This window comes from Phocoena phocoena, chromosome 14 (genome assembly GCF_963924675.1).
Source record: "Phocoena phocoena chromosome 14, mPhoPho1.1, whole genome shotgun sequence".
In the NCBI taxonomy this organism is placed as follows: domain Eukaryota; kingdom Metazoa; phylum Chordata; class Mammalia; order Artiodactyla; family Phocoenidae; genus Phocoena; species Phocoena phocoena.
The window spans coordinates 77,167,086-77,189,558 of NC_089232.1; the positions used below are offsets into that span (position 1 = coordinate 77,167,086).

At 44.3% G+C, this 22,473-nt stretch overlaps 1 protein-coding gene across 2 annotated transcripts in view; it reads right to left on the reverse strand.

The window, feature by feature from the left end:
- Positions 1–22,473, reverse strand: part of VSNL1 (visinin like 1) — a 101,086-nt gene that overhangs the window by 51,779 nt on the left and 26,834 nt on the right. Inside the window, exon 2 of one of the 2 annotated variants that reach the window (XM_065890878.1) lies at positions 11,217–11,383. In XM_065890878.1, the coding sequence (XP_065746950.1) occupies positions 11,217–11,378 (162 nt within the window). In that variant the 5' untranslated portion in view covers positions 11,379–11,383. Of the gene's footprint in view, positions 1–11,216; positions 11,384–22,473 lie in introns of those variants that run through there. The other variant, XM_065890879.1, reaches the window with a different exon arrangement.

Genomic DNA, 22,473 nt, shown 5'->3' on the forward strand with positions numbered 1-22,473 from the left:
GCTGGAAACTGGGTCAGGACAACAGGACAGGACTAGTCTTGTGGGCTGGGGTCAGCCTCTGCTGCTGAAGTGGGGAGGCAGAGAGGCTGCCCCGGCAGAAGGACTATGGGAAGGAAACTTCCAAGTCCCCCTGAGCATTCCAGGAGGTGCCAACCATTCCAAGATCAGGGCCTTGCCCACCTACTGCTCACCACCAGCTCTGTGGAGGCAAAACGTTTTTACCCTCTTTGTCTAAGTCTCTCCTGGGGCCTCAGCCCCCAGTTCCTGTGATGCCCCTGTTCTCCCTGCCCAGGAAGCCTCCCCGGCCCCTCCCCGGCCTTTTCTCTTCCTTCCCCTCCCCTGAGCTCTCAAAGCTCTGATTGACCCATAACCTCACTTAGCTCTTGGGTTGTCACTGCAATTATCTGCTTGGAAGGCCGCATCTTCCCACAAGGCCTGGCACTTCCGTTAGCGTCCTACCTGCTGCTCCCCTCAGGCTTTAGTGCGGCACAGACAAGGTACGGCTGGTAAATACTTGATGAATAACTCAGTCAACTTTGATCTAAGTCATTCGTTCAAGGGCACACTGCGAGCTCCTGCAGCTTCACCCACTGAGTCACGGGGACCATTTATAAGGGAAAGGAAAAATAATTCTTCCTTCCTAGTGCTGTCATTATGCTGTTTTAAGAGGAAGACAATACCAGGTCACCAGAATTTCCATGGTCATCGACCAAATCCCAGCAGGAAGCCATCTCTCTGCCTTGTCTACAACATTCTGGACTTCAGAGCTTTTCTGGCAGTCTGGGCCCTCTGTGACTGGGGCCCACTCACATCTCCAACCTCACTTTCCCCCGATACCTCTTTGGTGATCCGACATTTTAGCCAACACAGTGGCTTGCTATTTCCCACACCTTCCCCTGCCTCCCTGCCCTGTACCCTTGCTTAGGTTGTCCCTCCTCTTAGGACTGTCATCCTTGCAGGGGTAAATCCGACCTATATTTCAAGGCATCGTGAAATCTTCAGTGAAGATATTTATATAGAAACTCCTTACGTCAGAATATTTACACGAGTCTTGGGACAGATAGCACTTTCTCTACGATCTTTTAGCTATCTACATGGATTGTTCTACTAGGCTGCAAGCTCTTTAAAGGAGTGAGGGAGTCTGACTCAAACTCTGCATCCTCCATAGCTCTTGGCTACAGACTTGTTATAGATACTGCTCGGTAGTGTTTGTTGAAGGTGGGTGGCTGCTAGCATCTCCTATGGATGATTATCTACAAAAGGATTCCCCTAAAATAGCTAAGGAGGTCCTTGGGCATTTCGTAGATGGATTTAGGCCTATTTTGTGGCTGACCACATCTCCCCCCAATCTCTCCACTGTGACGAGAGGAGCACATTGCATCCGCGAGGGGAGAAGCTGTCTTAAAGCCCAGCACGGGACACAATTCACAGCAACATCACCACTGTCACAAGGAGGGGACGCTAAGCTCCATAACAGCCTCGGAGAGAAACAGATGAGGGTCCAAGAACCATTCCAAGTGGAGACACTGGAGTGCATAATCAATAAGACAGAGAGCTATCTTCCGGCAGGTGCTCAATAGGCCACAGGAAGGGAGGAAATGATTTCCACCAAGGTGGGTCAATGATACCCGAATCCAAGCCCTATCACCCTTTCAAAGGGTCAGAAAAATCCAATAATGTAAAACAGCTTTACATTAAGAGATCCAGATATGATTTTTTTTATCTTCAAGTCCAGCCCTGTATTTCCAATTAGAAATGTATTGTCCTTTAATAATTAGCTGAAGAGAACAGCTAACTGGAGAGCAGGTCCTTCTGGCTTTAAAACCTCATAATCAGGCTGGAGTTGAGACACATCCTTTTGGACGTTAATTGGAGCCATTAGGAAACAGGTTCTCAGACAGCCTTCCCCGCTCCAGGGCGTCTGTTTCCTCTTTTGTAAAATGGGGGCAGGGTGGACTGAGAGACTCCTAAAGTGCTCTTTCTAACCTTATCCTGAGGACACAGAAGTTGAGGTATCCTCTAAGAGCATTCCTTTGGATGGCATGGCTGCAATGACCACAGATATCTCTCTAACTGACACCTGACCTATCATGGGAAAGCAAAATCCCAAGGTGTGGAAGCCATTCAAAATAATTTCACACCCGTTGAGACAGGAGAAGGTTATCACTTCCACCCCTCTGGGATAAATGCCCTAACGCAAGACATGCGGGTAGTAGCTAGCTATTCCCTGAGACAATCTCCCTGTAATAAAATGTCTTTGGAGCCTCACATGAGACACTGTTTCCCCAGAACTGTAACTTTATTGTCATCTCTTCCTTGAGATTTCAGACCCCAGCTCTTGTTTTCCACATTAATTCAATTTGAAGTGTAGCCTAGATCATGTTGGCAAACATTCCAAATGGAAATGAATTCCCAGGTTCTCACTAAAAATTGCAATGTCTTCACCAGCCCAATCTGGATAACATTTTGTGTCTTATGTAATGTCTATTTCCCAAAGGAATTAAAATGCTTCTGTATATAGCTCTGCCCAGCAAATTTTTAATAAGGCGTACTCCTAATTACCTCTTATGAACAAGCAGAATCTGAATCCCTGAAAACCGATCACCCCAAAATCTTTTCTTGAGCCAACAGTATTATTTTCAAAATTGATTTGAATCAGACGTTGAGAAGCGATAGTAGTCACCTCTGTCACATTCTCTTTGGATAAAATATTTGATAGGGGAGCCAGCGCTTGTTTGGCATCTGGAAGACTTTCCATGCCCAGGTGCCTAAGATCAAGCATGATGAAGCAGGGCTCAGAATATCCTCTCCATCTGACAGATGAGGAATCTGAGGGTCAGAGTGGTTTGCTGACTTATTTAACAACCTTTAAGCATAAGACTTTCCCAAGTTCATACAACCAGTGTATGGTAGAGCCAGGTACACATCCAGCCTTCTGATTAAACCACATCACATTTAAGTGTATTCTGGCAAAACATAATAGCAGTGTGGGCTCTGGGGAATGAAGAAGGGCTCTACCTAGAGAGGAGGTGAGAAAAGCTTACAGAATTGTGGTGCAAAACTATAATGTCCTTGTTAACAGAGGTGAGGGGGAGTGGGGAACCAAAGTCTTAGGAACTCAGAGGAGAAAGAGATTCTTCTGGCTTTGAGAGTCAGAAGATCAAAGAAGGCTCTTCCAGGGAGAACCTTTTGAGCTGGTCCTAGAAGGATGGCTGAAATGGAGCAACAAGAGAGCTTTTGATGCATCTGCTTCACAGCAAAGTAGATCAGAGAAGCTCCCAGATGCCTGTTCCTGCATGTGACCCAGAGGCCACAGAGAGCACAGCAGGAGGGAAGACTGCTGCTCGCAAGGTGGGCCAGGTGTTCAACTGCTGGCCCCTCTGCAGCCCTGGTCAAGTCTGCCGACTTCCCAACCCATACAGCTTGGAGTAAGGAAATGCTACCTCCAAAGTCTGGTTCCTTGGCCATGGTGAGAATCAAGTGAGCTGTCAGATTAAAGCACTTTCAGAATGATCACAAAGGAAGGGAGGAAAGGGAGGGAGAGAGAAGAGAAGGAGAAATGAGACAGGAGACCTGTGGCAGGAGCCCTGGGGGTATGAGCTTTATCTTCAACAGGTGGTTTTCCAGATTATCTCAGCAGGTCTGCCAAGAGGTTTTGGTTGGTTTGTTTGTTTGTTTTGTTTTGTTTCATTGTACTTTTGTTTCAACCTAATATGCTCAATCTGGTGGGCCTCCTGCCAACACTATGCATAGAAGCTCTCAAACACAATAGCTGGGGCTTCCCTGGTGGCGCAGTGGTTGAGAGTCCGCCCGCCAATGCAGGGATGTGGGTTCGTGCCCCGGTCCGGGAGGATCCCACGTGCCGCGGAGCGGCTGGGCCCATGAGCCATGGCCGCTGAGCCTGTGCGTCCGGAGCCTGTGCTCCGCAACGGGAGAGGCCACAACAGTGAGAGGCCCGCGTACCGCAAAAAAAAAACAAAAACAAAAACAAAAAAACACATTAGCTGTTTTTTGTGATTCTGGTCAGTGAGATTTTTGAGCTTCCAGACAGACAGCTCATGTCCAAATCACCCTTCCTTTGAGAGTCAGTGTCAATGTCACCTTCCCCACCAGCCCTCCCTGGGCCTCCATGTCCTTCCCTGTCTTTCATGGTTCTGATCACAATAGTCCCTGTATTATAGATGTGTGTGTGCGTGTGTGTGTGTGTGTGTGTGTGTGTATGGTATATACCATGCACTTGACCTATAGACTTCTTGCTGGCACCAGACCATAGCCACCTGAGGGCAGGGATCTGTGATGGGGTCACAGGGGTCTTCACAGCATCTGGCACGTAGGTGCTTAGGAGAATGAATGGCAAGCAGGGGTGCATTTCATCCCCTTGGGGCCTTGCCATTTGCATTTTCACGGGGCTCTGGACAAAATACAGCTTAATTGATGGGCCTTGAATGAATCAGGAAAACATCCCACGACAAACTGAAAACAAGTTTCACAAAGTGCAGTCCAGAAACCTTTGATCTCCTTTTGCCTGGAACGCTTCTGCGAGAGTCTGGTTTAGAAGGGAACTTTCTCCATTTGCCTTACTGTCAGTTGAGACCCAGTAACTCTACGGTCACAGAAATTAGAATGTCAGGCCCGCCAATGATTACAAGTATCTTTAGTGATTCCTAACATTTTGGGAGCTTGCAAAGAGCCATTTATACACCTGAGGAAAGTTATCCCAAGAGTGTAGATACAAAATTATACATATAATTCCAGTGTGTACAGAACTCCGGAAGCCTAGCCCAGGATACCCCCAGGTTAAGCTCTAGGTCAGTGTTTCTCAAAATGTCACTCATGGATCTTCTCCATTAGAACTATCTTTGAGGTCTTATTAAGAATCCAGGGCTTTCCTGGGGGCACAGCGGTTGAGAGTCCGCCTGCCGATGCAGGGGACGCGGGTTCGTGCCCCGGTCCGGGAAGATCCCACATGCCGCGGAGCGGCTGGGCCCGTGAGCCATGGCCGCTGAGCCTGCGCTTCTGGAGCCTGTGCTCCGCAACGGGAGAGGCCGCAACAGTGAGAGGCCCGCGTACCACAAAATAAATAAATAAATAAAAAGAATCCAGACATTGGGGCTCTGTCCTAGGCCTAGTAGAACAGCAACCCTGAGGAAGGGGCCCAGCAACCTGCTGACTGAGTAGTCTGCCCAAGTGATTTTGATACCCACTCAGGTTTGAGAGCCATCGATAGAGATTGATTTTTTTTCATTTGCACAGATGAATCTGAGAATCAGAGAGAAAAAGTCCCTTGTCTGAGTTACGCAGTAAACAGGGCAAAACTAGACGCACATATTTTATTTCATAATTCTACAAAACAAAGATTACATGCCTAAAAGTCTACATTTATTATGTGTTTTCATATAACTTTCAGGAAGTATGCCTTTTCTTCCTAATAGTAGGTTTTTAAACCTAAGAATACAATTTGAGAGTAAAATTATAAAGCCATATAGAGAATTAGGTAATAATACTTTTATTAACGAGAAAATCTTTCTTGTTCTATTAAAATGTCTTTAATCATCAAATGTTTAGGCACTCCTGATTCTATGATATAATTTATTTTTATTTTGTTTTAATCCACGTCTCTGGGTAGTTGTATCAATAGAATTTTGGTGACTAGATTTATATTTCCTATGTTTTAGGCCTAGAAAATTTCTCATTGAATGGAATTGCAATTACATTTTGTTGTAAAAATAAATATGGTTTTGTGAAGTGAAAAGCATTATACAAAAAAATGAGATGATATTCCAGCTCTATCAGGCTCTGAGCTTACCGAGAGCAAAACTTGAGACAGCGTCTGTCTTACAGAAAGCACAAAGGAAATGGGTCTTGAATGACTAAATGAATGAATGAACCCAGTCTTCGAAGGATAAGCTGCAAGGCCATTTTCTAATAACCAAATTACAGAAGCTCTCCAGGAAACGACCACTTGGATGGACACACGAATGACTCCGCAGGAACTCTTTTGTTATAGGCAAATAAGTTTTACTAAAATTCAAACTGTTGGATCAGGGATGATCAAATGGCACTCGAGGGCCCTCCCACCTGCCTCAGTTACCCACCCAATGATCCTGATGAAAACAATCCCGAAAGTCGAACTCCAAACAAATATCAAAATGCATTTAGTGCTTTGCAGGACTCTGCCCGGTTTGTTACTTGGTTTCTTTGGCTTTGATGTCACAGAGACTAAACGAAGCAGGAATGGTATCAGCCTTCCAAGGAAGAGGACCTGGGATAGGGACACCTCCTCCCTCGTGCAGCTGCTCGCTCTTCCGCAGGGCTGGTTTTCTTTTAAGATTAAATTTAAAAATTCTCTGAAAATACAGTTCAAATTGCAAACTCTCAATCTTAATTTGTGATCTCAACTTGGCAATCCTTATAATTATTGGAAACAGGAAGTTCTCATGGGGGAAAAAATCAGGTACTTGGTTCTTGGTGACAAAATGCAAAATCTCTCTCCCCAACCTCTCAGCAGCGGTACTGTGGTTGGGATGATGAAACAACTGCAGTAACGTGGACATCTCTGTGCGTGCCAGGAGCGTTAGAACATTCCTGACAGAAGGCGTGCTTATACCAGATACAGAGGGCTCTGGGCTTGCCCATGAGAAGTTTGTAACAGAGAAGGAACGAGTACTGTTTTTAGTTTGTCAAGGCTGCCATAACGAAGTACCACAGACTGTGTGGTTTAAACAATAAAAGGTCTGAAGGGTAGAAGTCCAAGATCAAGGTGCTGGTAAGATTGGTTTCTTCCGAGGCTTCTCTTTGATTTGTAGCGACCATCATTTCCCTGTGTCTTCACATGGCCTTTCTTCTGTACATGTCTGTGTCCAAATTGCCTCTTCTTATAGGACACCTGTCATACTGGATTGGGGCCCACACTAATGACCTCATTTTAACTTAATTACCTCTTTAAAGGCCCTCTCTCCAAATACAGTCAGATTCTGACATACTGGAGATGAAAATTTCAACACATGAATTTAGGGGTGGGTGGGCACCTTTCACAGGTACCAAGTTTGTCAAAGGTAAAAGCTATCTACTCAGAGACGTTTTATCTTCTAAAAGGCCAGGAGAAAAGTCTTCCTTTCATCACTGCATTAATTAACTTCTTACTTTAATATCCCATTTTGAAATAACCTCTATTTTCCACTCTTGCCCCACCAACAAGCATTTATATCATTCTGCCTTGTGTTGTGGTTAACTGTGTCTCTCCAATTAGACTGTGAGATACTGGAGAGCAGGCAGGACTGTCCTTTAGTCACTTCTATATGCCTCCACCACAGGGCCTCCTGAGAAGGATACACACAGCCAGCATTCAATACAATTCACTCACCAACACTGATGCTTGCTCTGTGGCAGGCCCTGTCTTAGCCACTGGGTCGTATGTTGATTTAAGTGAGGTGACTATTCTCTACATGACTAAAGAATGAAACCTGTGAAACCGTGCCCCATAGGGTTAACAGAAATCCTTGACGTATGGAACAGCAGATAAGGGAACAGCTTGTTAAAAACCCCTCTGCCTATAACCTGCCTTTACTGATTAAGCTTGCTTATTTCTTTTTCCTTCTTTAATTGCATACCCTCCAAGCTTCACGTAGCTAGGTAACATATCACAAGACTTCTTAACCACCCTTATAGATAATGCCTCTGACGTATGGGTCACTAGAGTAACAGGCACTTAAGCTGTTTTCCAGAAACCTGGAGTCAGCTCCTGCCTAGTCAAGCTGACAAAAGCTGGATGGGACCACTGAGCCTAAAACTGGGCCTGCACAGCTGTCTGATGAATGACCTTTTGATGTCAGAGGGCCAAAAACTCTACCTTCAGACCATGCTAAGAGCCTCCATGCCTGAACCCGCATCCCACGAAGAAGCATGTAACCCAATATTCCAGCTCAGAACGCCGATTACCTCACACTTTCCCCACGCCTAAGACCACCCTGCTTCTTTATCGCATAAATATCTCAAGCCTTTTGCCTTCAGGGAGGTGGATCGGAGACTTCTCCTGTCTCCTTGCTTGGCTGCCTTGTGAATAAACTCTGCTACAAACCGCAGCATCTCAGCGTACGGCTTGCTGCGTGTTGGGCAAAGGAGCCTGGTTCGGTAACACCTGTAACAAACTAGGAAGGTCCATGCCCAGACCTGTGTTTTTCAAATCCCACTCCAGCAGCTGTATGGTGGAGGGGCTTGGAGGGAGGTTGGTGAGGGGCTGCCAGGGGAATCCAGTGGAGAGGCAGGGCCGTGTGCTGCAGTGCATGTCAGCGTACCCACCTTTAATGTCTGTCCTGAACTTCACTCATTTTGCGGCACTGAGCAAATTACCTCATTTTTCTGAACCTTAGTTTTAGACAGTTTCACATGTAGACTTAATGGAATTCCTTTATATTTTGGATACAAAGGCTTCTGAAGTTGAGGGTTTGTGGCCCCTGGCCTTGCAGGGGGGGCCTCTCCCGTTATCCTGTCGCCCCATACCCTCATCAGAACCGACTCCACGCAGTGAGGTGACTCTCCCAGAGCCTAAAATGGATCAGGTCAGTGACAGTAAATGTGTCAGGCTGACCACACAGGTGGGAGGGCAGAGGCCACCAGTGGCTTTGCTCACTCAGCTGGATTCCAGGATGTCTCAATGTCCACACTGGGATAGAAGGAACTACTGAAAAGTGCCTATTCACCAAGACAAAGACTGTGTCTTGCTGGACATTTGTACTTTTAAGCTGCATTAAAGGAGGATTTTTCTTCTCAGCCCTTCTCCTGGGCCTTATTACATAATACACATCTTTCTCTGTTATTCTCCCTTCTAACCTAACAGACCTTTCTTTCTTTTTTTTTTTTTTTTTTCCTGTGGATGTGGCATACTTCCTCTGCGATTCTCTTTTGTATTTTGCCCTTGGACAACTCTGGAAGGAGAGGAGGACTTTGCCTACTTTCTAACTATTTGATACAAGAGCACAGGCTGAGTTTAAATATGGCTGTTAAGAGGCTGCCAAGAATCTAAACTTCATCCACAAAGTTATATATCCCCTTCCTGGAAAAAAAAATTCCACTCTGGGGGGAGGGAGGAGTAGGGGTTGATATTGGTACATATATCTCAGTTGTACCATAAAACACTGGGGGATGTTTGATGTTTACACACACCCCTCCCTTAGCTTGAGGTGGATTTTATTTTCAGTGCTGAGTACTTCCAGCATGTAAATAAAATACTTCCTTTCCTGCATTTGAACTATTTCTTCAAAGGCAAAACCACTCTCACTTTGAACAAACAGTGAGAAACATGGCACATAGAGCTCTCTTAAACACAGAGTGACAGCTTGCATGGCTTTTACTGATATGAACGTGGCTTTGACAAATCTCATTTGTCTGTACTTCCCTTCGGGCTGAGGGAAGACAGTTCTGAGGCAGAGGCTAACTTCTGGGTGATAAAATGGTAGAAGATGTGACTTTGAAAACTGGTGAGTTGTATAAAAATCTAGGAAAATGCATACCATCCCACTTCTCAGCAAAAGCAATTTATGTCAATTGAATGGTAAAAGCGTTTCTCAGTGCTTCCATGTAAAAGATCTCTACACGAAAAACTAATTACTCAGATATTCTTAGAAGTGTCACAGTAATCTTATACCACGCACACATACCACGTTTTGTGTACGTTTCTACACACATTTAAAAAGATAGTTATAGATACCTTGAGCCCTCAGGTGGTCAGCACTAGATTAATGACAATCACGGATTCTTGACATTCATTAGTGGTTCATGCAGGATTAGCAAGCTTTTATTAATGCGATAACCACCTGCAAACCGAGCACCCAAAGCCACAGCTAAGACTTTGACACAATCCGTCCATCTATCTAACCATGTGGCTAAACTTCCATCTCATCCCTTGCCTCTTATGCACTGGATGTAACCATCGTAACTGCAGGGTGGGTGATGCAGTTTGAATCCTGTGTTCATCACTCTCTTGCTTTCTTTTTCATGTGATGTTGTTATTGCTTTTATTTGTAGTTCTATAAAACATATTTTTATCTTATCTGTGTTTAATTTAAAGTATTTTGAGACTGACTTTTTGCACTTCATGTTTCAGTGTTAACTGCAGTTCAACTGTTTTGACTGCCGTGTGAGTATACCACAGTTTATTCTCCACTCTCCCTTTGATGGGCGTTTGGGTTTTTTCCCAGTTTTGGTATTGTGAGCAGTGCAGCTATGAGCATTCTTATACATGTTCCTTCTTGTACATATGCAAGGATGGAATTGCTGGAGCAAAGGCTGTATGAGATGTTCAACTTCAAGAGAGAATGACACTGTTTAATATTTTATGTAATCATCCCATGCACCTGTTATGCATATTGCTCAAATGGATACTTGCTGCACTTGAATGATGAGCACTATTATCTATTTGGAATTTTAGTCAGAAAAAGTTAAAAGAGAAACAATTACAAACAGAGTAATGAAAAGAGAAACACTTTTCCCACAAGCCTCACATTATCGAAGTATAAACAAAATGGAATGTCTTAGACCACGCCAAATCTAGAACAACTACAAATGATAAACTCAGACAAACCGAAGCAATACCACTGCAGTACAAATCATACCTTACACGGAACAGTTTTATCTAATGTCCAGGGGAACGTTAACTTCTAAACAGTACAAAATCCTGGGGAAAGTCCGTATTTTAGACCTTGATAGAATGATAGAAGACCATCCTGGTTGACCTTGATGTATACCAGAACTCCCTACTTCCTTCTAAATGCAAAGCTGTGGAGATCTGTATATTTTTCTTACCTGCAAATAAGGGGACTTTCTGGGTGCAAAAGCCCTCCCACATACTTTGCTAACTGAGAGAGGTACAGATACCTTTAACAAGCCAAACAATGGTGCAATTAGCCGCCTGTCAATAACCATCAGAAAATGCTATTATCTGAGAGTTGTACTGTGCTTTACCAGATGCTATCATCCTCTGAACTGTCTGGTGTTTTGATTGAACAATTACTCTTCTTGTTCAGAAATTGCTTGACTTATGTCTGGAACAAAACACATCCCTTTGCATTTTTAAAAATGACCATTTTTCTTTTTGGGTGGAAAACCACCAGAGCTGAAACAAATTGGCTACTTCGAGTTATAATTCCATGTGAAGCTACATGCGATGAAGACAATGTTCTCTGGCCTGAAGATTAAAAAAACATTGAAAAACAACTTACCTTCACGTAGAGCTGCTGAAATTCCTCGAGATTCAGCCTCCCGCTTGGACAGTCCTTGAGAAATCCTTTGTACCACTGCTTGAGTTCATGCTCATTAAACTCTGTGCTCTTCACCAGGTCCTCCATCACTTCGGGGGCCAGTTTGCTATTCTGTTTCCCCATTCTGCCTGATGAAAAGCAAATTAATGCAATTAGCGCTGTGGCTGTGATCATTTCAAGCTTGATTAAGAGCCAAGCTAGAGTTCTGAGCAGTCCCTTGTGGTTAGAAGTCCCTCCAGTGTGTCTGATCAAAGTCTCCCCAAGTCTGTTTCCTTCTATTTGATATTCTAGAAAAGAGGTGACCAGAAAAGACTTCTCAAAAGGCTGTAGAGTTCATCCTCCTCCATCACGTGTCATCTTTTACACAGCACTGACTCCCACATGGAAAGCCAACATCCCTTTTTATGCTATTCATGTTAAGTACATGGAAAATGTTTGTATTCTCATTTTACAAATTATGATTCATTAGCACTTACTGCACAGGTGCCTAATTCTACATGTAGTTTGCAGGGATATTAAGTGGGATTATTGACAAGAACGGTAAGAAGGACTTATAGCCAAATGATCGAAAAGTGGCTTTGGAAATCTGATCAGCAATGGTAGGGAATGCGTTGTTCTAGTTCCAAAGTTTCTGCTGTTTTTTTCTTTTTCAAATGCCAACAGATCATTTTTACTAGTCTCATTAATTCTCTATCTCTCTTCTCATCTTCAGAAACTTCCTACAACATTGCCTTCAGTGTTGACAACTTCTGGATGGCTTTTTTTAAAAGATTGGTTAGTGAATTTCAGTTGACATAATTCCATTCTATTCTTATTACTGCCAGTAAGTCAAAATAATAGTGCATAAAATAAAATATAAAATACATTGATTATATGCCAGGTTGTGTGGCCAACATCACAGTCCCACAGTAGGTAGACAGAGCATAGGTTTAGAGTTATCCCTGATTTGGCCATTGACCTTATGTGTTGCTTACAGCAACATTAATTAACTGCTTTAGCGTCAATTTCTTTCTCGATAAAGCACACATAAAAAAAAAAACTCTTTCAGATTTACTGTGATGGCTAATTAAGAAATACATAGGTAAACAAAGACCAAAAAAAGTCCAAAATTAAAAGTTTTATTACTGCAGGAAAATTAAAGATGATTTTTTAAAATTTCCCTTTAATGTTGTTGTTTTGTGACAAAAAAGAATTAAAACAAATTAACCACAGAGTAATTAAAAAAGTCAAGCTGGTGATTTTACTAACAGAACAAGGAAAGTAACGCAAGATCTGTAAAGTCCTGTTAGAGGAGACAGAGTTAGGTTTCGGAGAATTTATCCAAGTGGACCTAGTCCTTCAGTGTGCTTGAGACAAATTCTCTACTAGGCTCTCAGCAGGTCTATACTTGCAATAGCCCAGAAGGGGTAATCTAACCACATAGCCTGTTGTTATTATGTTTTTACCTTCTTCTAAAACAGATTCCACACCCATTGTCAGTAGCCTGCCCTAACACTGAACAATTCTTTCAAAATAATGAAACCAAATCACTCTTGCTGCTTTCAGGGGGAGCTGCTTCTTCGGAAGCACACAGCATGGTGAAAAGATGCTGTTTAGGTGGCCATTTGCTTCCAAACTCTTCTGCTTGATAAGAGGGCCTGAGGATGTGCAACTATGCCCTTTCTCATGGAGTTTCTCTACATATTTTTGCTCTTAATTTCAAGTCTCTGATTAAAAAACATCTCTTAATTATAAGTTACTGTGGGATTCCACAGCTGGATATGGAAATCAAGTGGGTACTCAGGTGTCAGGTTTAATTAATCTGGGTAAGAAAATGGTAATTCATGGTTATCTTGATAATCAAAAGATGTATTACCAACCTTTCAGTACTTCTCTTTGCTCTTTTCAGTGGAGAATTACAAATTTTCATTATTGAACTAGACTCTCACCTAATAATAATAGCTACTGAACCTGAGTGGCTGCGGGGGAGGCACTAGGATGGACACTTCACAACCTTGACCTCTAACCCTGTGACAACTCAGCAAAATAATTAGGGCAGCTCTCTCGTACAAAATCGTACAACTAACGAGTGGCAGAGCTAGAATTTGAACGTGGGTCTGCAAGACTCTAGTGCACAGTCACCGACAGACAGGTGGTTGGAAGGCATTGCAGGAGAAGGAACAGGAACCGCGAAAGCAGGAAGGTTTGAGAGGCTGAATCAGCGTTTCCTGGCGCTGCAAGAGGGATGAGAGAGGGATCACTTTGCCAAGCTCCTGTTTGGAAAAGCCTGTTAGATTTACCAAAACCACAAGCTCAGAAGTGAGTCTGTATGAATGATGGGAAAAGGGGTTAAGGGTTATTAAAAACCACCTCCCCCAAGGGCCTTTAGAAGGTCAACGTGTCAGCTTCTCTCTTAAGCAAGGGAGCTTGGATTCTCTACACATCATTGCGATGCCTTAAACTGTTCAGTTGATCCCGGGAGAGGATGGTCTCTTACACAAAAGGGGAACATTGTCAGCCCCATGAATCACAGTTTTGGGGACTCAAATGCAGAACTTCATGCATCTTGGTTACAGGTCATGGTCAGCACCATCACTCAGGTGTGCCTGGAAATGAATCATGTACAAAATCAAGTTCTGACCTGGCTCAGAGCGGCACTGCCGCCGCCCTCATCAGGTTTTGCCTGGATTAATAATCCTCCCTGGGCTCTCTACTCCAACCTGCCTCCTGCACGGCTGCTTGAATGAGTTTCTGAAATGCAAACCTCAGCATGTGATCTTCTCCCAAAAACGCTCAACAGCTCACCGTTGTCTACAGGACGTAGCCCCAGCTTGCTAGCATGGCACAGTCTTGCCGACTCATAGCCTCATTTTCTGCCAATCTGTCTTTTCACTTCATATGCTAGTAATAATCAACTGTTACAGGTCCCGGGGCTTGCATGCTTCCACACAGTCATGCTTTGCGTGTGCTGTTTCTTTTCCCGGAATGTCAACCCCCTTTATCTGTCCAGCACACTTCTTCTCCTTCTTTCAGTAGTCTCAGCGCACGTGCCAGCTCCTCTGTGAAATCTCTGCAGACTTTCCAAGGCTGACTTAGGCATCCTTTGTCCTCGGCCTCTCCCTTCCCTTATAAAAGCTTCCATGATCTTTACTGATTTCTCTACTGGATTGTTAGTTGCTTGAGAGGACTGCTTTTATTTATCTTTGTACCCTGGTACCTCATACTAGATGCTCAACAAATATTTTTTGAGGAAATGAATGAATGGGACGTGAGCCACTGTGAAGGACCTTGTCACTGGTCTTCATTAGTCCCATTATGGGATTTGGTATGTTTCTTTCTGGGAAAATCAGCCTCATAATAATCTATACATGAGGAGAGTCAATGCAATCTTAAGTATAAAGTGCAGACGGCAGATGGGAGGAATGTTTCATTTAACTGTATAGAAAATAGCCTGACCTTCTAGAGATTGTTTCCTGGTCTGTCTTCATCATTAAATTCCAAATAGCTTGAAGTCAGGGCCTGTGCCTTTGTTTCAGTATCCTCAGTACTTGACATAAAGGTGATTCTTAGTTATGTCTGATAAATGAATTGATGTCCTCCCCGTACTGGGGCTGCAGTGACATGGGCCAAGTAGTTTCCTTCATTATGAGACTGGGATGAAAGAAAGGGTAAAATGACAGTAAAGCTTAACATGTTCCCCAAAAGAGTCCATGACATAATGGGGAGGATTTATGCCCACTCTATTTCTAGTTAAATCTGTGATCCTGGGCAAGATCCTTTCCTTTCCTGTTGCTCAGTTTCCCCAACTGAAAAATGAGTTGGACAAGATGATCTTTAAGGTCCTCGCGCCCCCACCACTCATTGATTGGCAGCATAAGTTTTCTAAGTATGAAAACATGAGTCACAGACTTCAACCTGGCTTGTCTCAAAAGAGTCGGTGCATGCTGGCTCTGCATTCTTTACCTGAAAACCGGTGGTACTTGAGCATTTGTTACCTAAGGGAGGGGAAAGATAGCAGAGTGTATTATTTTTATGCTAGGGTTCCAGGCTGTGAGATAAAAGCCAGCCCAGCCCCAAATCAAATAATTCCTCATGCTTTGAGTTGTCATAGAGACTCAGTGCTAGGCACAGAATGGGACTGGTAGAAGGGTTCTGATGGGCAAGAGAAGACCACGTTTTTATACACTGCAGTTCACAGAAGGCTTCTGTGTAACAATATTTACCCGTATAACAATGCTGTAAGAAAGAGATCATTATCATCTCTTTTATTGACGAGGAGTTTGAAGCTCAGAAAGAATACATAATTTACCCTAGCTCAGCTAGCTAGTAAAAAGCTTAGTACAGAGAGAACAAGATGTCTCAAACCTCGTTGGTTTCCTGATAAAGGCTCTTATCTCTTGCCTGGATTCTTCAACCACCTCTTAACTGGTCTTCCTGCCTTGGGTTTGGCCACTTCTCATTCATTTCCTACCCTGTCTTGATAACAGGATTCTAGAGCAGAAGAGGCAAAACATGTAAGAATGCTCTGAGAACTGGGAAGCTTCCTGGAAGGGAGAAAAGACCCACCCGAAGGTCCGAGAAGCTCCCATGAGCATCCTTCCTCCACAGACCCTTTTGGCCTTAAAGAAGATTCAAATAAAATATATATGTGGTGTGTGTGTGTGTGTGTGTGTGTGTGTGTGTGTGTGTGTGTGTGTGTGAGTTGCCCTGAGCCTGTCCTTTGCCTACTCTGCTACCTAAGCCCAGCTTCTCAGGACACACCAAGGCTTGCTGCATGCGATGAGGCACACAGAACAGCACGCCTGGCTTCTCCTAGGTAATTGGACCATCAGTCTGGCTGAATCTTGGTGAGATTCATGCAAAGACTTGGGGGCTGAGTTGGGGTGGCACCACCACACATGCAGACACACAGCAAGATGAACACAGTGATGGGGAAACGGTCCCGGAAATAGGGCTCAGAGCAGAGGTTGAAAGAGCTTTAGGGGCTCAGGTGGGAGGCCTATGGAACACACAACAGTGCCAGGTATGGAAGGAGTCTTGAATGGAGTTGATCCGGTTCTAGTGTCGAGTTACCTGGGCCAGCCTTGAAAATATCAGGTCTTCTCTCTGGGCTCTGGGATTCTCACCTGAACATGAGAATAACTGGAAGAGCCTGGCGTTGCTTGTGCTTATACTTCTGCCTGGATCCCCCTTTCTTTTCCTTAACACTGGCCCAAATCTTACTCCCTCTGCAAGGCTCAGTTCCAATGCTGTCTTCTCTGTGACACGTTTCTACAAATTCTCACTAATCTCCCCTCCTCCTGGCCTTAAAGGCATGGATTTGTACCAATGATGGTTGATGGTCTGGTTAAATGAGGCAGATAGAAACTCTCTGGGCAACTCAGTTCAGTGGACATTTATAGACATCGTCTATGAGAAAGGCCCTGTACTGGGCACACTGGGGTGTAAAGAGAAGACATGGTTCCAGCCTTGAAGGCTCAGAACTGGATGCAGGACACATTCACCTCTTGGAATATGGGGCCTGGAGAGATGAATGTTCACAGCCAAGAGCTGGGGAGCACAAGGGACAGAGAGACAAATTCCCACCCATATCAGGCAACTTCAACTGTGGCTGGTCCCCAGGTGAAAACCCTTAAGCAGTTGTGTCCCAAACTTGCCTAAGTGCAAGAATCATCCTTGGTTATTTTGTTAAAAATACAGCTTCATTGGGGCTTCCCTGGTGGCGCAGTGGTTGAGAGTCCGCCTGCCGATGCAGGGGACACAGATTCCCGCCCCGGTCCGGGAAGATCCCACGTGCCGCGGAGCGGCTGGGCCTGTGAGCCATGGCTGCTAAGCCTGCGTGTCCGGAGCCTGTGCTCCACAACGGGAGAGGTCACAACAGTGAGAGGCTCACGTACCGCAAAAAAAAAAAAAAAAAAAAAAAAAAAATCAAGGTAGATGGTCTAACGAGAAAACACCCAAAGCAGCACAAACATAACCCAAGTTGTCTCCGATTCCTCACTCCTTCCATCTGGCATCCTCGACATGGTTTCAAGATCCTGTACTGGGGTCTAGCGTTAAGATTTTAAAAATCACACAACTAGGGAAGACGAAAGCTTGTAAAGATCTGACTCTGGGTTCTTCTGTTTTTAAGCCCCTTGGTTTCAGTTGGAGAGTTTGAGGTCTTCCAACATGACACAGGCAACTGATGGCACAGCCAGGATGAGAACCCCAGTCTCCTGACCTAACTGGGCAGTCCCACCCTCCCACCCTCACAGTGTGCTGTCCCCACGCCAAACACACATAGCCCGTAAGCCAGGAGGCATGTTTACCTGTGTGCCAGGGTGCTGAAACAATCCCCATCACCAACCCTCTTGGATCCCTTAAACAAATGACATTAGGTTGCTAGTTTCCAGAGACTGTTAGAACAACCCTGAAAATTAAGCCTCAAAGTTTCCCAGCACATTGTGTGGGGTTTTCTTTTCTAATAAAGGCAAATATCTGGCCCTCTGGATCTTTCTGCTCTTCTCTTCTTCATCCCCCTAAAGCCGAGGGCTCACAAGTCCCCAGCAGCTCTTCCCAGGGGGCAGGGAGAGTGTCGATCACAGGCTGGCCTTTCATGCCACCTCTGGGGACTAGAACAGCTTCAGAAAAGGGGAGACGGGCTTTCTCGTGGCATTCTCTGATGACTTTCCCTCCAACTGGGAACCTCCTGGGATGACAGTGGAGATCCTACCCTACAAGCATAAAACAGGCAGGGGGCACCGACTACATCCTTGGGGATTCAAGATAAGTCACAGGGCTAGGAGCAGCCTGGAGCGTCAGTGGTGCAAGCTCTCTCCTTGCCCTCAGAGTAAGGACTTGGATATCCCAAGGGGCAAGTGCCATGTTCAAGTGTCTACCAGTAGTGGCAGAGTCACTCAAGTCTTCTGACTCTTAGGCTGGTGGTCTTTCCCCTCTGAGAACCATCTGCTCTTACCATATTCCTAAATGCTTAACTGTACAGTAACTCTAAAAAAGACTTTAACTCACGTTGGTGGGCCTTAAGTACAAAGAACTTTGACATTCTCAGATAAAGGTGATTTGATAGAAGTAAAATGCTCTATCTGAAGGAAGTATGATACTAAAAATTAATTTGTTCACTTATTTAACAAACTTTTACTCAATATTATCATCTATTACAAAGATAAATGTGGTTCCCAAATCTCTATGGTAGGCCTTTCCTGAAGAGTAGAGAATATATCCATCTACCTGCTAGACATTTCTACCTTTATATCCTACAACCGTATCAAATTCAGCATATTCTCCTGTGCTCCTCTCTGGGTAAATGGCCCCACCACCTGCCCAGGGTTCCTTATAAGCCTGGGGGTTATAGCTAATCAATTATCCAGTTAAGTAGTCTGTAGATTCTACTTCCTAACTCTCTCTCAGGTTTCATCTGCCTCTCTCTGTGGCCACTACTTTAGTGCAGGACATGATCAACTCTCACTTCGATGACTGCAGTAGCCTCCTAACTCGCTTGCTTTCCCCTCTACGGTGTTGCCCTCCATCTTCCACACTACAGCCAAAATGACCTTTTTAAAACACAAAATCCAATCACATCACTGCTCTGCCTAACCCCTCAGTGGCCTCCCATTATCCTTACTCTGAATCCAATCCTCACCCCGGGACCTACTCTGTCCCCACCCCACCTTTTGTCCACCCTCCCCGTGCTCCCACCCTATGCTTCAACTTCCTGTATCATCGCAAACCTCTCTGGTTGTTTACTAGCTGTTCCTTTTGCTGTAAGGGCAGTTCCCATCAGGTCCACTTTGATCTTCCAGTAAACTCCAATCCATACTCCAGATACGGACGGGGATCATCTCCTGTGACTTTCTTGTCTGGCTTCCTCTTTCTCACCTTGACTCTTGTACACACTGCTGTCACCATGCCACCTGCCACGGCATGGTCACCACAAGGCACGTCTGCTGTCTCACCAGACCTGGGTTTCCTCAAGGGGAACGTGATTGTCACGTTCACCTTGGCATCCAGTTCAGAGCCTACCATTGAACAGGTGCACAGGAAACGCTGTTGAATCAATTATGATGTGATCTCAGTCAACAATGAGCTAGAGCTTATCAGCTGAGTGATAAGCAAGAACCTATGAAACAGAGATCAAAGCCGACTGTGCTAAATGCCATTAGGGAGAGACCAGCAAAGTGTTGAAAGAGAGACAAAGACAGAGAGACACAGAGAGAAAGAGGTGGGGGGGGGGAACCTCCAGGAATCACTAACAAAACTACCTTAGGAACTGAAAAATGAAAAATTGGATGAAGGATTTTTCACAAAGTGGTCCTTCAAAATGATCACAAGGAAATAATCACAAACCTGCAGAGACATATATATATAAGAATGCTTACTTCAGCATTGTTTAAAACAATTAAAAGCGAAACCTTTTCAGAAAATAACCTAACTGTCCATCAAAGGAAACTGGTTAGATAGATTTTGGTAGAACTATACAATGGAGATGATGAAGCCATTAGAAGTGGTAATGTAGATCTACATTGACTGGTATGAACTAGTATTGGGTCAATGTCATTTATTTCAATTAAAACACACAAACATAAAACAACTGTATATTCTCAAGGATAAACACCTGAGAACATATACTAAATACAATAGAATGGAGGAGGAGAATGGAAGTGAGTGCAGAAGATATAAAACATAAGAGGTGCTTTATATAAACAATGATGATTGTGTGCCACGAACGGAAGAATATGATTAACATAAGTGTACTCTTGAGGTCCAAAAAAAGAAAGAAAAAAGGAGAGAAGAAATTGCAATAAACTGTTAAGTAAAAAAGCAAGTCACAAAACAGTATACGTAGTATCGCCTTGCTTTTGCCTTATATGCACACAAGCTCAAGTCAGTGCGCACAGAAATTTGGGGCCGTACGTAATTTACATCAAAGTATTACCAGTGGTTGTAACTGCTGGCAATACACTGGTAATATTTCACTCCCCCCCCCATATCATTTCAGAATTTTTATAATGTGCACATATAACATTGTAATCAGAAAAAAATGTACATAAATAATTTCAACAAACAAACAAACAAAATGTCTTTGGTTCACAAACCGTCTCAGGAATCCTGGAAAGAGAACTTTTGTGGTGCTTTCAATTAAAGCCACGTTTTTTTCAAATAGTTAATTCACAGCAGTATTTCCGGGTTCACCTGTAGGCCAAAGACCTTTAGTTCTCAAGCCCACCCTGGTTAGCTCTGGGTGAAAGGATGAATACGGGGGAGAAGCTCAGGAGACACTCGGGTCCGCTGCCTTCTCCCCCATCTTGGCACATGGAGAAGCAGTGATGGGGAGACACAGTGTTGGGAGGGGAGCCCTGTGTGTCAGAGCCTCTGACCCTCAGCATCTACCCTGTTGGGAAACCTCTCTGAGGCTCAATTCTACCATCTGTGAGATTGATGATAACAATCCCAATCTCAGATGTGTTATCACAAGGTGTAAGATAGGAAAGAGCTTTGTCAATGTCAACACACTATCCAGTGTTCATTTTAATGACTGAAATTGAAACTCAAAAGATGGAAAATTCAAAGATAGAGAAATGATAATGCCATAGATCATAACTTCTGGGTGCCTAAGGTCAGATCTCGGATTGTCCAATGAGGTCCAGAGAGGGATCTATTTGAAGGTCAAAGGAAAGACCTCAGAAGGTGAAGGGGCGCAGAATTAGCCACTTCAGAACATGTCTCTTTCGCATAAGGATTATTTTAGGGTGATTATTTTTAATAAACAGCAAACATAGGAGAATCTCTGAAAACCGAGAAGTTACCCTTCTGAAGGAGACATCTACATTTATGAGGGAAATCTCCATTTGTAAGGTATCTCCCTCTCTGAACAGAATTTAGGAGGATGACTAAATCTCCAGGAACTCTTATCAATGGAGAAGGTAACTGACTTAAATCTGCATAACAACCATACCCTTGCTTACTGTGCTTTGCCTGATAGGGTCTCACATCTGGCTTTCCTTCCCATCAACATCTTCTTTTATCTTCAGCTGAAGTTAGTATTTAAGGGGATAGCTTGGACCATTTCAGAGAGTTACTCATTTTTTTGGATAGTTCACTTGTATAAGAAGTTATACATGTTATTAAACTTATGTTTTTCTCCAGTTAATCTGTCTTAACCAAGAACCTAGAGGGTAGAAGGAAAATTACTTTTCCTCCCTTACAAAGGCTTTGGAAACAATGGTATCTCTGGATGTGTCTGGGATCAAGCTTCCCTGCCATTTTCCCAGGAAATAGGAAACGGTGATTTGCCTGAAGGTTAAGACCACCGGCCTGGGTTCTCAGCCTGGAACTTTGGGCCATGAAACCCACTGACATCCTCAGGAAAAGTTTCCCAGGGCCCTGCCAAAAGACCTGTGTGGATTTTCCGTGCTTTGATAGGTTAATGTGACCATGCCTTTTCCTAAAACACAAGAGCCGGTTTTCAGTCCCAACTCTGCCCATGTTTTCCTGTGTGACCTTGGCAACAGTTGGCTTCTTCTTTGAGCTTCCATTTTTCTCATCTCCAAAAGTTCTATGAGAGTTTCTGCCTCACCTAATTCACCAGGTCACTGTAAGGAACAAACCACAGAAGCAGCTTGTAACTTGTGAAACTGTTTCTAGTTCTTCATCTAGAGCGCTTTCCAGGACACCTCAGGAAAGAAAACAAGACCCAGACGTGTGGAAAGAAGTGGGCTTTGTTAAGCAGGAATGAAGAGAGAGAGTGACGTGCAAATCCCAGGCTCGACGGAGCAAAGACACCTGATGGTGAGCAGCTCTGAAGCTTCACCAAGAAGCTAGAGAAGCAGAGGCGACCGCACACTCCTTCTTGGGGCTTTGGGAGGTAGCTGGGAAGAGCGTATTTACCAAAACTTGCCAGAGGAGAGCTGGCCCTCAACATTGAGGTTCCTGGCTTTGATGTATTTCCAGCTCTGAATCATGCTCAACCCGTCCTTGCTGGGCCTTTGTGAAGTATCCAGTAAGGCTGGAACAAAGCACTTTACTGTGGTGCATGAAAAATATCTTGGCTAAAAGGAGCAACGCCAAGGCTGAGAGGGCTAAAATTAGACCTTCCGGTTCTGTTTGACTTTGCCGTTGTGTGCACAGGCTGCTAACGTGGCATCCTCCACACGCCTCCCTCCCGGCCGTGGGCCTTCTGAGAGCACAGGTAACATGTGCTGAAGGAAAGGAAGTGCTGCTTCCTCTGGCACCCCGTGGG